The sequence below is a fragment of the Theropithecus gelada genome, chromosome 1, assembly GCF_003255815.1.
Source record: "Theropithecus gelada isolate Dixy chromosome 1, Tgel_1.0, whole genome shotgun sequence".
In the NCBI taxonomy this organism is placed as follows: domain Eukaryota; kingdom Metazoa; phylum Chordata; class Mammalia; order Primates; family Cercopithecidae; genus Theropithecus; species Theropithecus gelada.
In genome coordinates this window covers 95,078,300-95,096,474 of record NC_037668.1, presented here as the reverse complement: position 1 = coordinate 95,096,474, position 18,175 = coordinate 95,078,300, and the positions used below count along the sequence as shown (strand labels likewise).

The window sequence follows — 18,175 nt, the reverse complement described above, 5'->3', positions numbered from 1 at the left end:
TCTTCAAAAAGAACTACAAACCACTGCTCAAGGAATTAAGAGAGGACACAAACAAATGGAAATCCATGCTCATGGATAGGAAGAATCAATATCGTGAAAATGGCCATATTGCCCAAAGTAATTTATAGATTCAATGCTATCCCCATCAAGCTACCAGTGACTTTCTTCACAGAATTGGAAAAAAATACTTTAAATTTCATATGGAACCAAAAAAGAGCCCACATAGCCAAGACAATTCTAAGCAAAAAGAACAAACCTGGAGGCATCACATTACCTGACTTCAAACTATACTACAAAGCTACAGTAACAAAAACAGCATGGTACTGGTACCAAAACAGATATATAGATCAATGGAACAGAACAGAGACCTCAGAAATAACACCACACATCTACAACCATCTGATATTTGACAAACCCGACAAAAACAAACAATGGGGAAAAGATTCCCTATTTAATAAACGGTGTTAGGAAAACTGGCTAGCCATATGCGTAAGGCTGAAAGTGCATTCCTTCCTTCCACCTTATGCAAAAATTAACTCAAATGGATTAAATATTTAAACATAAGAGCTAAAACCATAAAAACCCTAGAAGAATACCTAGACAATACCATTCAGGACATAGGCAAGGGCAAAGGCTTCATGATGAAAACACCAAAAGCAATGGCAACAAAAGCCAAGATTGACAAATAGGATCTAATTAAACTGAAGAGCTTCTGCACAGCAAAATAAACTATCATCACAGTGAATAGGCAACCTACAGAATGGGAGAACATTTTTGCAATCTACCCATCCGACAAAGGGCTAATATCCAGAATCTACAAGGAACTTAAACAAATTTACAAGAAAAAAACAACCCCATCAAAAAGTGGGTGAAGGATATGAACAGACACTTCTCAAAAGAAGATATTTATGTGGCAAACAAACATATGAAAAAAAGCTCATCATCACTGGTCATTAGAGAAATGCAAATCGAGACCACAAGGAGATACCATCTCATGCCAGTTAGAATGGCAATCATTAAAAAGTCAGGAAACAAGAGATGCTGGCAAGGCTGTGGAGAAATAGGAACACTTTTACACTGTTGGAGGGAGTGTAAATTAGTTCAACCATTGTGGAAGACAGTGTGGCAATTCCTCAAGGATCTAGAACCAGAAATACTATTTGACCCAGCAATCCCATCACTGGGTATAACCCAAAGGATTATAAATCATTCTACTATAAAGACACATGCACGTGTATGTTTACTGCAGCACTGTTCACAATAGCAAAGCCTTGGAACAAACCCAAATGCACATCAATGATAGATTGGATAAAGAAAATGTGGCACACATATATCATTGAATACTATGCAGCCATAAAAAGGATGAGTTAATGTCCTTTGCATGGGTTATGTCCTTGATGGGTGCAGCAAACCACCATGGCACATGTATAGCTATGTAACAAATCTGCACGTTCTGGACATGTACTCCAGTACTTAAAGTATAAGAAAAAAAAAAACAGAAATCAGCATGCTAAATCAGCTAATACTAAAATTGTTTAGATATACAATTTGAATAAACTCCATGATCTATGTCAAATTACCTATGATAACTCATCAGTTATCAGTGCTATGCACCTAAATTGGAGAAACAACTGGTATTCAAGAGGACATAAACCCATTTTTAAGCATGGACTTATGGAGAACCAAGATGGCCACTTTGTCCTTCCAGAGTCCTTAAGGCTTTTATTATTAAAAGTTCTGCATTCCGCGACTCGTAATGGAAAAGATAAAATGATCCAAATTAAATATGTTTGCGTGGTGACTTATAAACTACTAAAATGCTTATAAACAATGTTTGGTTTGTCAAACCCATATTCCTGGGAAAACAATCAAAGCTTCAAGTACATTTGGCTACTTGATGAGACATTTAAATATTTGTAAGAGATTTCACTCAATTGTCACTTTCAATGCATATTTTCTGGTTGTATGAAAGCTTTCCCATGCAAGAAGACTGATGTTATAATAGTAGATTGTTATGCTACAGTATATTTTTACATGGTTAAAAAAAGCTGTTTATGGTTCACTGAGGACAATCCACCCCTTTACAATCTAGAACCCAAAGAATGAATCTTCTGAGAACATTAGAGAAAGACTGTCCTTGCCATCCACACAACAGCAAAACTTTGGGACCTTGAACTTCAGTTTCAGAGGTCCCACAACTTTCATAATCTCACAACTGAGAAGGGTCCTTCCACACCCATTGCAACCCTTAAGGTAAAGCTAACCAGGACAGTTTCTCCCCAGATGACAGCGTGCTTAATGTGAACAGCTTATCCCAAAATCATGGATTCAGATTTCTCTGCTATCATGAGACTCTTACCTTTGAATATTTTTTTTTCTTGCTTATGCCTCTATGAACAGTAGAAGTGAAAAGGAGTTCCGTTATGTGTGTATTATGGGGTATATGTTTATTTGTGAAGGATTTTGCAGCCAGGCTTATACATGGATAACGTTATACTTTGGTGGATAAAAGATGAAGGCCCAATGCATCTGAGAAATTTTAAGAGTTCATATGTTGCCTCATAATCAGTCAGAAACAGAACATTGATTCATTCCTCTTAACCCACATCATGGGCTAAAGAGAACATTGCCAGGAGGCCTTCACTCTTCTAGAAGGACATCATTTGTTAGGTCTTTTTTTCTATACTTTGAGGTAAAAGAGGCACTGATTAGAAATGTATCCCTCATGATAGGTTCTATAGCAGATTCTACTGTAAAGGCTATGGTTACACAACAAACTTTAAATTCTCTTGTGAAAGTTACGTGAAATAATATAATTTGCCAAACAGAAAAGTATTGGCTAAACAGCTGCTGGCACTTATGGCCTATGGAGAAAACATCGGGTATTTATAGTGATTCAGTTGTAGGGGGTTAATGAAAAAAATCACTTAGTTAAGTGAGTAGACTCTTCGTCTAGCTCATTCTTTCATGTATTTGATTTTAGATGGTTGGTTTGGCTTATGAGGACCCTGGTTAAAGAACATGCTCCAGACTCTTAGTATTATTCTCCCAATAGTCCTAATAGTAATCTCCCTGGTACACTGTATTCTCTCAAAGATTTTAAATGTTTACAAGCAGCTATCACTAGAATGTCAAATGGTCTCTCTTCAACTGGAATAACAAGAGCTAAAAGAAATGTGTGACCATCAGGACACCGTAACCTATGAATTACATGCTGAGACCAGAAACCCAAAATGATGGTAACTGAGAGTGGCACTGAGGCCCTAAGTTTTGGTCATACTCTCACCTAAGTGAGAACCTGACCAAAAACGGGGACTTTTTTTTAAAACAAAATTATGGGAGGCCATTGTTTTGGACTGAGCTCATGCACTAGACTCCAACAGACCAAACCAAAACAAAATGGAGTTGCTCATGCTAAATATGACATAATCAAGCTAAGACTTTAAGGAAACACATAGATCCTAGAACAGACCAGGTTTTGTTTTCTCCTATAAACAGGATGTTTCAGCATAAGAAGGTACCTTCTACTCAGTCCTTGTTCCCACCTTACAGAACCCACTGTTCTACTGTTTCCCAGTGGGTTTCAAGACCATGTAAGTACATTTACAATGGTGATAGTGACATCAATGACTAAAGTTTTGGTCAGTCTCTCAAAATTGAGAAAATCATCAAAAGGGGGGAATTATTAAAGCAAACTGAATATGATCTGAGAAGAACTCCATACTTCTATATTCGAGTCCTTGTGGATGAACTGTAACCTAGCCTGATAGGCAGACAAGATTGAAAACCTAACTTAGTAGTATGTGTCTGTAACAACAGCTGAGTCTTGGCCAATCCCAGCAGCCATACTTCAACCACTCATAGACTGCTAAGTGTTCAAACTGTGTTCAAATAAGGCAAACACCAACCCATAACCTATCCAGTTGTTTCTGTACTCCACTGCCGATTTCTGTATGTCACTTCTCTTTTTTTTTTTTTTTTTGTCTGTACATTTGCTCTGACCACAAGGCATCCCTGGAGTCTCTCTGAATCTGCTGTAATTCTGAGGGCTGCTCAATTCACACATTCATTGCTCAATTAAACTCCTTTCAATTTAATTTGACTGAAGTTTTTCTTTTAAAACAAGGCAATTTGTGACTTCACCACTCTCAAAAATCCAGGCACTGTAGGTAAATTTGAGGCACAATGGAAAAGGCCATGTAGTAAAGGAGAGAAATGGGCTTTAATATCAGCTGTGTTTGGCCTCAGGGCTTAGTGTTCAGTGATCCTGGGCTGAGGACTTAGCCTCTTTAAGCCTCATTTAAGTCATCTGCAAAATAGATCAGGAAGCTTTTCTGGCAGGGTCGTTTTGAGGATTAAAGGAAAGACATCTGTAAAGAGTTTGGCATGGGTAAGTACTTATTAAACATTGTTCCTTTTATTTTCCTTTATCTGAATAAAAATGTTAACAGATTTTTCTAGTAAACAACTGAAATGACTAAATTTTGGTGACACACATACATGTAGTCTAAGTCAGAAAACAGAAATTCTGCAAAAACCTACCCAGTTCGGAGTGATCTGTTAAATATCCCAATCAGAGAAAGAATTGACAACATAACAGCAAAGACGATCATTCCCAATAAAAGTCCAATGTCTTCTCTGTTGTCTAATGAAAGGAAAGAAAAATAATTTTAACCAAGTATTAGTGTTCACGTGATACCAGAATTACGATTCTGTCTACTCTGCTCAAAGCAAAGGTCTCAAAGGAGAAAGGGTAGGGGAAAGCAACATTAACCTTCACCTTGGGCCACAAAGTGACTGTTTTTCCAGAGTGCACAACTACCCCAGGAAACAACTTTTTGTTTGAGAAAGTTGGGCTACATGTATCTGATGTCAGTGGGTTTTTAGAAGTGCATCTAGCAAATGTGGTCAGCTTGTGCATGCAAATTTCATGTAAATTCTTAGTGGTGAACTTCATTTGGCTTGTCTGACACAGGTGAGAATTCCCGACTGCTGTAACAATGTCTAAAGCTGGTCACAATCATACTGATTTTTTTAAACTTTTTGTGTGAGATAGAATGTGTGAAATTTGTCATCATTCTTCAAAATCTACTGCTCATGAAATTTTCCTAAGTTTCAGTTTCCTCATTATAAAATAGATGCATAACACTTATCTCATGGGTTGTTTTGAAGATTGAAGATGTCTCAAGAAGTCCTAGCACAAGATAGGTAACTAATTTGTTTTGAAAGAAGTTTTTGGGTCTTGAGCCCTAGCAGCTATTAAAATAAAAATGTGGCCGGGTGCGGTGGCTCACGCCTGTAATCCAAGCACTTTGGGAGGCTGAGGTGGGTGGATCACATGAGGTCAGGAGTTCAAGACCAGCCTGGCTACCATGGTGAAACCCCATCTCTACAAAAATGCAAAAATTAGCTGGGCATGATGGTGGATGCCTGTAATCCCAGCCGCTCAGAAGGCTGAGGCAGCAGAATTGCTTGAACCTGGGAGGCAGAGGTTGCAGTGAGCCGAGATCGTACCATTGCACTCCAGCCTGGGTGACAGAGCAAGGCTCTGTCTCAAAAAATAAAATAAAATAAATAAATAAATTTTAAAAATGTGTACAATCTATTGCAAAAGCTGGCAAAATCTACCTAAGCCACTTCTTACATTCAGTTTTAAGCAGATCTTTGTACTTTGTCTATATTTTCCTATGGAGGGCATAAGGCATATCTTATTGTCCAGAAACTTAACACCTGATGTGATTTTTTCAGTATGATGGGTTAAAATGGGCAATTACTAAAAGACTACTCAAAAAGTCTAAGTGGTATTTTCTTACCAGAAGTAAGGTGTCCTGTGGAGATGGAAGCAACTGTTAGCCCAGAATTCCATGTGTCGTGTTGGAATGATTTTGATGTGACCTGGGGAACTTAAACCAAAAGGAAAGAGCATCAGTTTCTTACATTTTGCACTCCGCTTGCCAAATTTCCCAACAGAGTTTCTTCCCTTGTTTAGAGAGGACTAAAGTAAACCAATAACTTTAATGGACTTGAAGGGTGGAATAAAAGCAATGGCCTTCGAGTGTGTGTCTTTTCTTCCTTTTATTTAATTGGGTAAATCTCAAAGGAGAAAACACTGCAAGGGCAATTATAATCTACCTAGGTTGTAAAACTTCAGGGTGTGTCCACTAATTTCATGAGGCTTCTAGGTGGCAAATACCAAGGAGTTTTATTTTACTGAGCCAGAAAAAATGCACGATAACTGATCTCTATTTGATTCCTTGCAATTGATGATGCAATAAGGTTCAGATTTCCTTGAAGGTCTCCAAGATGTGTCACTTTTGCCTTTGCACAATCTTTGGGATGCTGTTCACCTTCTCCTGGCTCCTCATAAGAAACCTAATTTTGGTTAGCAGGCACTTTGGTGTTGTAACACCGGCGTGGGATGTCACCAATGACTTCTCTCTGCTCTCTTCCCGCTGGCAAAGATCCTGGCAGCCTGGTCTAGTTATAAAGGCTGTCAGGACACTGCTAATGAATGCTTCTGACCAGGGCGGGGTGAGCAATCCTGGCACCTTACTTTCAGTCTGAACTCAAAGGGGTCCTGGTGCAGCCTTGCCGGTCTTGCCCTTCCTGATAATTAAAAGCTGACAGAAATGACTTCAAGGTCACAATTCTCCCAACTGGCAGAAGACATTTCTGAAGATGGCTCTAAGCCTTGGATCCCTGAGACTGATTAAAGCCCTGTGTATTCCGTCATTCTGATTTCAGTGCTCAAATTTTTCTTTTAAAAAAATTACTTTTGGAGGCAGGGAGAAATCACAACTTGAGGCTGAGATATCACAGGCTTGTATAAGGAGCAATGTGACTCATGTGACTGTCTTTGAGAAAAGAATCCTCCATTTCCAATGAAAAGGTTTCTATGGGGCTTCAGAAATTTTTGAAAAAGGCTGGTCTGGCCAGACGCAATGGCTCATGCCTGTAATCCCAGCACTTCGGGAGGCCGAGGCAGGTAGATCACTTGAGGCCAGGAGTTGAGACCAGCCTGGGCAACATGGTGAAACCCTGTTTCTACTAAAAATACAAAAATTAGCCGGGTGTGGTAGTGCATGCCTGTAATACCAGCTACTTGGGCATCTGAGAAAGGAGAATCACTTGAACCCGGGAGGTGGAGGCTGCAGTGAGCCTAGATTGCGCCATTGCAGTCCAGCCCGGGCGGCAGAGGGAGACTCCATTTCAAAAAAAAAAAAAAAAAAAAAAAAGCTGTTCTGGGTGCAGGCATAAGTGTGAGGAGGAGGGTAGTTTTCTGAGAACAATGGTTGAGGAATATTAGGAGATGAAAACATCAGAAAAGCCAAAAGTTATTTCCTGTGTTTTTTTTTTATTCTGGCTTATCTACAGCAAGAGGAAAATGTTTCACCGGGAATTGTGACAAATCAGAAATTTTTCTTGGCTTCTCAATGCCTCACTAAGTCTCTTTTGCTCCGTGGGTATATGTTTCCACCAAACTGAGGGAACAAGGTTATGCCCTGATGGCCAACAGTCAGGTGTATTCATCTAAAGTGGTATCTTTACAGGCCAACATTCACTGGCATGGAACTCAGGCAGGATTCTGAATCTCCATTATTTTGAAATTTTAAGAATAAAAATACTGGCCAGTTGCAGTGGCTCATGCCTGTAATCCCAGCCCTTTGGGATGACGAGTGTGGGGGGCGGGGGTGGATCACAAGGTCAAGAGTTCGAGACTAGCCTGGCCAATATGGTGAAACCCTGTCTCGACTAAAAACACAAAAATTAGCTGGGCGTGGTGGCAGGTGCCTGTAATCCCAGCTACTCGGGAGGCTGAGGCAGGAGAATCACTTGAACCCAGGAGGCAGAGGTTGCAGTGAACTGAGATCATGCCACTGCACTCCAGCCTGGGCATCAGAACAAGACTCCATCTCAAAAACAAACAAACAAAAAAGAGTAAAAATACTACATTAAAAGGTAACACAATTTTCAATTTAGCAAGATCATGGGCTTATAGCATATGCTGCTGTCGTATTTTTGTTTTCACTTTTATTATTTTAAAATTAGCATTTTTAATTTAAAAGTAATATATGGTGTTGTTGGCTTTTAATACAGGTTAATATAATTCTGTTGTACAAACTACAGGTGGTTTTTTGGCAATGAAACCTCATTCAGTTATTAATTTACATCATATAAAAACAATTTTCATATCTGACTAGGATTTTATTAGCCCAAACAGGGAATAAATACAATCTTCCTTTAGAATCTATTTGTTATCATAGTTCCAAATTAACCAGGTGCATTAAATTAAAGTCATTCATAAGAGGTGCTTAATTCTCAGAGGGAAATTTCACAAGGAATCAGTTATCTAAAATAAGACAATTCATAAACACAATTGTCGGAGAAGAAATCAAGCCAATGTTAGGCACAGGACTGAAACGAAGCTATGTAGATTACATTCTTCATGGAATACTGCCACCACGTGGCTAACGTCATTTCTTTTTAAATTATACTTAACATCTTTGTAAAAGCGGTAATTAAAGTACAGAAAAATTTTCAACAGGAGAAATAAAAAGGAGAAAAAAAAGAACCATCCCTAATCCCACCCTTTTAATCCACCTGCTATTAGTGTTTTATGGTATTTGCAAGTATTTTAACATACAAAAGCATTCACAAGCACAGAATCTCACACACACACATGCATACACACACACGCATGCATACACACACACGCACAGAGCCTTTATGACTGGAAACTGTTGTTTATATCAGTTCTGTCATCAGTGCATTGCCTAATTTGCTAAAAAAAAAAAAAAAACCTCATGATATCTTATTGTATTTGGTGTTTATAGTGTTACACCCCTAATGAGACAGTTCTGTCCTTGCAACAGAATATTAACTTACGCCTATTAATCTCACAGGACATACTTGAATATAATAAAAAAATCCAAATTATCTTTAATTTGGGAAGAATTTTTTATGTAACTTATACACACTGGTATCAAACTTTAGTCTTACAAGAAGACAATGTGCCTGTGGGAATTTAGAGTGATTGCAAACAAAAAATATGGTTTCTTATTATTGGACAAAATTTAAAGCATTACAACTATATTTTTTGGCCTACCAAAACACCAGGCTAGTTTAATCAAATCCACTCAGAGGGACCTGGTTTTAGCAATAATGTATTCCATCTGCATCTTAAGGGTGATGCCAAATCATCACCTCCGCTCTTCTTTCTACATCAACCATCCTAGTCTGTTTACACACTGCTATGAAGACATAATCAAAACCGGATTTTTTTTTTTTTTAAGACAGAATCTCCCTCTGTTGCCCAGGCTGGAGTGCAGTGGCATGATCTTGGCTCACTGCAACTTCTGCCTCCTGGGTTCTAGCAATTCTCCTGTCTCAGCCTACTAAGCAGCTGGGATTACAGGCGCCTGCCACCATACCTGGCTATTTTTTTTGGTGTTTTTAGTAGAGACAGGATTTCACCATATTGGTCAGGCTGGTCTCGGACTCCTGACCTCAGGTGATCCACCTGCTTCAGCCTCCCAAAGTGCTGGGATTACAGGCGTGAGGTACCACACCTGGGCAAAACTGGGAAATTTATAAAGAAAAGAGGTTTAATTGACTTGCAGTTCCACATGTCTGGGGAGGCCTCAGGAAACTTATAATCATGGCGACTGGAGAAACAGGCATGTTTTATATGACGACAGGCCAGAGAAGTGCGGAGCAAAGGGGGAAAAGCCCCTTATAAAACCATCGTATCTCATGAGAACTTACTATCACAAGAACAACATGAATGTAACTGCCCCCACGATTCAATTACCTCCCACGACTCACGGGGATTATGGGAGCTACAATTCAAGATGAGATTTGGGTGGAGACACAGCCAAACCGTATCATCAACCATGGGGCAAAGTGTGTTTTGTCATCCTTTTAAAGTGACCGTTTAATGAGTATTAATTATATCGCAGGTAACATGCTAAACTTTACACGTTTTTTCTCATTTAATCCTCACAACAACCCAATCACACAGACAATATTATTGTCCTCATCACACGGATAAGGAAACAAAAGAGTAGAATGGATAAATAACTTGCTCAGAGTTACATAGGTAGAGAGTGAAGAGTGGAAATTCCCATCCAGTTCTGACATGTAGTCTGTGCCGATCTCATTAAATTAATAACTCACTTCCACAGCAGGATGGCTCAGGGTGGGCAGCAGAGTCAGCCCTGCAAACAGCCTCTCCCAGGATGAGACTTAGCATTGCTTCACTGAGGGCTCGCCATGGTGTGTTGGGGCTGCCCGGCCTTGTGAGGCTCTCAACCCCACAAGCCCTACTGTGCTAACCCATTTAGCACTGATGCTTTAAATCTAGCGTAGAGTTATTTTCTTCTTAAAACTGACTACTTTCCTTTATTACACAAGTAATACATGCTAATTACAGGATGCTTGAAAAGTATAGAAGGGTATGGAGAAGATAACACAATTTTATATTTGTTTGCCAACTAGAAACTATTATTTTTAAAAAATATGTTAACAGTCTTTTGTGTATATCGGTAGCCTAGTGGAGATCATACTCTTTAGTAAATGTTTTGTCTTGCCTTTTGTATTCAATTTTTATTTTTTTTTTGAGACAGAGTCTCACACCATCACCCAGGCTAGAGTACAGTGGTGTGGTCTTAGCTCACTGTAACCTCTATCCCCTGGGCTCAAGCTATCCTCCAGGCTCAGCCTCCTGAGTAGCTGGAATTACAGGTGCACGCTACCACGCCCAGCTAATTTTTGTACATTTAGTAGAGATGAGGTCTTGCCATGTTGGCTAGGCTGGTCTGAAACTCCTGACCTCAGGTGATCTGCCTGCCTCAGCCTCCCAAAGTGCTAGAATTACAGGCATAAGCCACCACACCCGGCCTTATTCAATATTATTTAATAAAAATTTCCTCATTGTATTAAAAATTGTTCAAAACATCATGCTATGATGCTATGGCTAGTTAATATTTCATCATGTTTTACTGTATTTATTCAATCATACCCCTACAGAGAAACTGTATAGCTCAGTGGTTTCAAACACCAACTGCACACTCAAACAAAACTCAGTCCAAGTCCCGGCCCTACCAGATGGAGTTCCACGGCCCTGGGCAAGTTGTTTAACCTCTCAGTGACTGTTTCTTCATTTGTAAAATTAGATAAAAGCAGTGAGGTCATGAGTTTTGATGAGACAGTTCATATCAAGCACTTAGTACCATGTTTTACACAAATAAAACCTTAATCAGCATTAATTATTGTTATTGTTGAACTTTTAGACTGGTTCCAAATTCTTACTATTATAATTAGGTTTTGGATGTATATCATTGTACATAAATTTCCTTTCCATGGATTATTTCTTAAGGCCAGATCTCTACAAGAGGAATTACTGAGCCAAAGGGTGTAGACATCTCTGAGGTTTCTTGATTTACTTTTGCGCTTGCCAATCTTGATGTTGAAACCACACTAACCAAGACCTGCATCATAAAGGCTTTGATTAGAGCAGACACATGAACTTTTCTGGACCTTTCAGGAGGTTCTAGATACTCAAGAAAGAGGAGTCATATTAAAGGAGACAAAGGATTTTTTTTTTAAATCATTGAAGATTCACCCCACCCTCCCTCCTATTTTTCTCAAAACACAAATACCTTCTTTTGGTTTCTCTCTTTCGAATCTCCTTTTAATAATTCAGATGTTTCACAGCATTTAAATGCCATTTCTCCAAGCCAGGCCAGTTTAGCTCTGTGGTCAGAATTCAACATTATCGGGCCAAGGGTAAAGAGTTGAGTATGTCAATTAGCAAGGCAAAACTAATGCCAACATATTAAACAGGCACCAGAAACCCAGGGCAGGGAAAACGATGTGTCAGAACAATTTCATTACCACATCTTGAAAAACAAGTCAAGCAATGAATCATTTAGTGGATTACAGTGTCAGCGGTGTATATAAGGGTAGCAGGGTACACATAGACATATTCAAGGGTTTATCTTCCTTCCTATATTCCTAGGCTGTAGGTACTTGGTATGTAGCGAGAAGGTAAGAAATCTACATATGGCAGTTACATTGTTAAAAAGAAAGAAAAAGAGGAGGAAAAGGCAAAAAGCAGTAGCCACCCAGGAAATTTTTCTAAATGACAAGGACCATACAGAGAAGGTCTGATGTCAAAGTGTAGCAAAACTCTATATGAAACAATGGACAGCTTCCAAGTCAACACAGTGGTCAACAGATTCCTCAGAAGTACACCCTTGCTCTCCAGGCATAGCATGCTCCAATCTGAATAGTCTAGTGGACATTTGCCATGTTTTATTTGGTCAGCACTAGGATATACTTCTTTGTGGGCATCCTAAAAAAGCCGAGAGGCAGTAGGGCTACAAGCAAATGGCCTAAACCTCGCCAACCAGATGCCCCTCCCCTAACACCCAGGCTGTGAATGTGGACGGGGTGACACAGGGCTTCAGGAAACCACTTAGAATCCAATGTGGGCACCATAGCTGTATCCAGGATACAGTGACAGTGGCACCAGGGCAGGCAGTGGCAGTGATCAGTGTCAGCTGCAGGGTCCTCGCCAGACTTTTCCTAGGCTGTGATTTTGGCTGTGGTTCTGGCTCCTGCTCTCACTTGGATCCTGCTCATGCCAATTCTGCCAGGCTTTCTACAGATTTTCAGCTACCTTTCTAATCATTCTCTTTCTGCTTAAGAAAACCAGGCTTGATTTCTTTTGCTTACACCTAAGCACCCTGACTAGTAAAAACTGCAATTGGTGGTAGTGGTTGGGGAGGTAGGGAAATGTAGCAGGACAAATGATGGCGTCATAAAGATGTCCGTGACCTAATCCCTGGAATCTGTGAATAGGTTACTATAATATTATGAAGTACATATTTTGTCTTCATCCTGCTTTTCTGGCATACAAGTTCTAAAATCCTCAGAATGCCCAAAGTGATAACTGTTATTTTGTATGCTAATGAGTTGATTAGTGGCTGGCAGCTCCTATGTAGCTTCAGGATGGGGGCTATTCAGAGGAAAGATCAAGGCATGATTAGAAGGTTGGGGTTTTTCAACCCATCCCCAACCTCCAAGAGGGGAGAGGGGCTGAAGGTTAAGTTGATCACCAATGGCCAGTGGTTTAATCAATCATGCTTACGTAATGAAGCCTCCAGAAAAACCCAAAGGCTTAAGTTCTAGGAGCTTCAGGAGAGCTGAACACCTGGAGGTTCCTGGCAGGTGACGAACCTGGAAAGCCTATGGAAGCTCCATACCCCTCCCCACATGCCTTGCCCTCTGCATCTCTTCCATCTGGCTGTTCGATTGTATCCTGTGTAATGCTGTTTATCATAAACCAGTAATCATAAGTGTTTTCCCAAGTTCTGTGGGACATCCTAGCAAACTGATCAAATCAGAAAAAAAGGTCATGGAAACAAACCCTAACAAACAAACCCTATAGCCAATCAGATGGAAGTATAGGTAACCACCTATTACTTGAGACTGGCATCTGAGGTGGGAGTTGTAGGATCTGACACTATGTCTAGGCAGGTAGTGCCAGAGTGAATTGACTTAGAGGACACCCAGCTGGTGTCGCTCAAAGAATCTGCTAGAGAATTTGTTGCTGCGGGGGAGAAATCCCCACACACATGTTGGTAACCAGAGGTCACAGAAGTGATCTGTGTTGTGAAAGTACTGTACAGCAGGAGAAATTGAGTTTGTCCTTTCTAGTCAGTTACCTTATAAGGTAAAAGGGAATTGAGAGGGAGTGGCTATCCTAGATGATATGGGTTGATCCAGTAAAATCACAAGAGTTCTTATAAGCAGAAGGGAGAAGGGTGAGAGTCAGAGATAGAGATTGGAAGATGCTATGCTTCTGGCTTTGAAAATGGAGGAAGAAGCCATGAGATGAGGAATGTAAGTAGCCTCTAGAATCTAGAAAAGGCAGTGAAACTGATTCTGTCCTGCAGCCTCCGGAAGGAGCATAACCCTATTGACACCCTGATTTCAGTCCAGTGATTGTGATTTTAGATTTCTCACCTCCAGAACTATAAGATAATAAATTCATGTTGTTTTAAGCTATCAAGTTTGTGATGATTTGTGACAGTAGTAATAGGAAACTAATACAGAAGATGATGACTTCAAGAAAAAGCATAATCATAGGCTAGGCATGGTGGCTCCTGCCTGTGAGTCCAGCACATTGGGAGGCCAAGGTGGGCAGATTGCTTGAGTCCAGGAGTTCAAGACCAACTTGGCAAACATGGTGAAACCCTGTCTCTACAAAGAAAAAGAAAAAAAAAAAAGAAAGAAAAATAATTAGCTGGTCATGGTGGTACATGCCTGTAGTTCCAGCTACTTGAAAGGCCAAGGTGAGAGGATTGTTTGAGCCCAGATCTCGTGAGCTGAGATCACACCACTGCACTCCAGCCTGGGTGACAGAGAGAGACCCTGTCTAAAAAGAAAGGAAGGAAGGAAGGAAGGAAGGAAGGAAGGAAGGAAGGAAGGAAGGAAGGAAGGAAGGAAGGAAGGAAGGAAGGATCTTTTTTCTGTACTAATAGGTTGCAAACTTCAGGGAAATTACAGAACTCTTCTGAATTGTTTCCTATTCTGCAGGAACTAGGTGGTTTATTAGAGGCAGGACCTGAAGAAGGTTAAATAAATCCAAATGAAAAGTGTAAAGTGATTAGTATTTCAAGAAACACTGTGTCTGTTTAACATGGGTTAGTAACCAAGAGTCTACAAGTTCAGAACCCATCGCTATGTGGACAATTCACAAATCTCTAATTACAAATAATAAAATGTTTGAAAAATACATTCTGTGCGGCATCATCTAATTTGCATTATATTTAATAGCACCAATATTTAGTTCCATTGACATAATATTTGCTTTTTCCCTTTTAGCCACTTAAAAACCTGAAAAATTAATGAGCATCTTTAAGGAGCCACTGGCAGTACAACAACTAATACTGTTTTGTGAGAGGAAAGCAAAATGTTTAATATCTTGCTCACACTTGCCTTCCTCTGGAAAACTGTCAAAGAAAAAAAAGAGCAATATGATTTATCTGGGAAACTTTTCTATGGCAAGTAGCAATTCAAGCAAGTTAATTAGTCATCGTGAAATGTGACTGCCCTTCCCTCAGGCCTCTAACCTGTTATTAAAGGGATTATAGAACCTGTATCTTTTCTTCGTTAAAAAGGGACCTATATTACAATGCAGAATTGAAAAAGATACCTGGCTAGCCATTGTTTTTTCACCTTTTTAAAGTCAGTAGTAGCAAATGTAGATGACTGACTTATACATTTTCAGTGTTGGTTTTCTACACTGACAAATTGTCTTTTCCCCTTTGGGGCTCTTTCTGCACTGCTGAAAAACCCCAGGATAACAGTGGCTATCAAGATTGGTGGATCAGAAGCTCTAACTTCAGCAGCTCTCAGTGGTTCTCATGATCTCAGCTGAAACCTGACATCCAGAGACAGGGTGCATTCTAGGCAGAAGAGGGTCATGTGTGATGTGATGGTTAATTACGACAACAGTCCTGTATCCTGTGCTTTGCGGGGTTCCTGTAACACCCAGGTGGACTGGGGTGGCCAGTGACTCAGGAGAAACAGGAAACAGAGAGGGGACCAGATAGTACTAGAGATAATGGCCTAAGACTCTCACATGCCCACCCTTTTCTGTCCCCCAAACCACTACTACTAAGGCTATGGTGATACAGACAGGAAACAGGAAAATACTGAGTAAATGAGGGTGGTTCCCTGGCAGAGGTCCCACCCTCAAGCCTGGACACCCACAGCCCTAAATAGAAGCAGGCATTCTTGTTTTCATGCCCAAAAGTTGCCTTTTGGCCCACTATGCCCCGCTATCCTGCAGCCACATAAACTCCAGACCCCAGGTTCCAGAAGCAGACAGAGAGATAAACAGAAGAGCAGAAGAATGACAGAATGGCTCGGCAGAGAAGGAGAAAAGAAAACGAGAATCTGAATGCCAAGAGAAGTTCGGTTGGGGACATTCGGAGAGGAGATCAGCCACTGGACAGCCAAACTCCAGGGGAAGATCATCTTCCCACTCTATCCCCCTTCCCGTTCCCTATCCATCCCTCTGAGAGCCACCTCCACCACTCAATAAAACCCCCACATTCATCCTTCAAATCGGTGTGTGACCCGATTCTTCCTGGACACTGGACAAGGACCTGGATACCAAGAGGGCACTGAGCTGGTTAACAGTTAAGCTGTCTACGGACAGCAAAGCTAAAATAGTGCACTGTAACACATTTCCATTTGGCCTTTGGGAGTCGCAGACATCCACCCCTAGATGCTACCGTGGGGCTGAAGCCCCAAGGTGCTCGCCCCAGCTCCTACACCTGCCCGTTTGTGTGCTCCCCCTCCCATAAGGGATGTGAGCAGGTGCCTTGGCCAAACAGATGAGCCACAAGATATGCGACAGGGGTCAGGGAACTCTCCCATTTCAATGACTTGGGCAATCATATCCACACTGCCTTTCTGTCCACATTTTCTGCCCATTCCCTATGTTGTGTTTTATGATGACACTTCCCTCTTAAAGAGTGTGTCTGACCTCTACAGCAATGGTTCTTACACGTCACTGCAGATGTATCACTTGGCAAAGGGCTCAAGAATCTGTACTTTAAGAAGTGCCCAAGCATTCAGGCCAGGCACAGTGGTTCATGCCTGTAATCCCAGCACTTTGGGAGACCAAGGCAGGGGGATCATTTGAGGTCAGGAGTTCGAGACCAGCCTGGCCAACATGACGAAACCCTGTCTCTACTAAAAATACAAAAAAAATTAGCCAGGTGTGGTGGCACATGTCTGTAGTGCCAGCTACTCAAGAGGCTGAGGCAGGAGAATTGCTTGAATCCAGGAGGTGGAGGTTGCAGTGAGCTGAGATGGTGCACTACGCTCTAGTCTGGGTGACAGAGCAAGACTGTCTCAAGAAAAAACAAAAACAAAAAAAAAAGTGCCTAAGCATTCTTAATGTAGATTGTCCACAGACCCTCCTATGAGAAACACTGCTTTCTAGACGGCCCATAACTAGCTGGTAAAGCACAAGATGAATTGCCCGTGATGGTCCTGTCTTGGCTAAGACCACCTTTTTTACCTATCGTTTATCCTCATCTCAGACTGCCCCTTTCTTACCTATCCTATCCAAAACCTCCTATAGTACTATGGTTTCATTCTCATCACCTACCCCAAATCTGCTTCCACATCTTGTATTCATGCCAAAGTAGCAGTAGTCAATAGCATCTTCTGGTTCTTTTCTCATGCATTTGCATTTCCATAACAAACACTGCATTAGAAATGAAGCTCTGTTGGCATAGTTTTATTACTAGCTAATGTGCAGTGAATGATTTTGTTTGGCGGGCAGATGCAGGACCCTACTAGGTCTCTTAGGAAGGAGACTAGCAGAGCTATAAATAACATGGGTGCTGGAATCCCATAGCCTGAGTTAGACCCTGGCTCTACCGTTTACCAGCCTTGTAATGTTTGGCAAAACTGCTTGGGCCATATGGTCTTCATCTGTGCAACTGGGATAATCATTATACTCCTTTTATAGAGCTGAAGTGATAAAGAAAGAACAATTCATATGTAAAATGCTTATCAAAATGCCCAACACCTAGTAAGCATCCAATAAATGTTAGCTATTTTTATTTATTATCCTGAAGTCACCCTGGGATTCAGTCTGTTAATTGGTCTCTTGCTATTATACCAGATAGAATAAATGGGTATTCTGGAGGATTGATTTTCTTTTTCAGCATAAGGCTTTGTTTGTCCTATTAAAGTCTAAATACTCTAAGTGAAAAAAAAAAAAAAAAAAAAAAAACAGAATAAGTCATTAAACTTGATTATAAGTGAGTTGGTTTGGTTCATTTCTGAGACCAGGTTTTTAATGGCCAAGCCAGGCACTATTCAGAGGGAAAGCGATGCAAAAGAATAAGAATGCTGAGGCTGCAGGACAAGCCATACCCACTTTAGGATTTGTCCTCTGGTCTTAGCTGGGCAGAATTTTGCAAACACATTGTATTGAGATGAATCAATTCAGTAATACACATGTCAGAATTTTAGAGACTAACTCAGGAAAGTCCTGCTTGGAAGAGGCATTATTGCCTGGGCTGTGTTTCTTCATAAATAAACCTTTAAGTACTGGAAGAGTTTGGCTGGCCAAAAAACC

General features: G+C 40.6%; 1 protein-coding gene across 1 annotated transcript in view; it reads right to left on the bottom strand.

The window, feature by feature from the left end:
• IL23R (interleukin 23 receptor) overlaps positions 1-18,175 on the bottom strand; it is an 87,564-nt gene that overhangs the window by 16,196 nt on the left and 53,193 nt on the right. Inside the window, exons 8-9 of the mRNA XM_025402421.1 lie at positions 5,814-5,903; positions 4,543-4,645 (exon numbers count right to left, since the gene is read on the bottom strand). Of these exons, the coding sequence (XP_025258206.1) occupies positions 4,543-4,645; positions 5,814-5,903 (193 nt within the window). The remainder of the gene's footprint in view (positions 1-4,542; positions 4,646-5,813; positions 5,904-18,175) is intronic.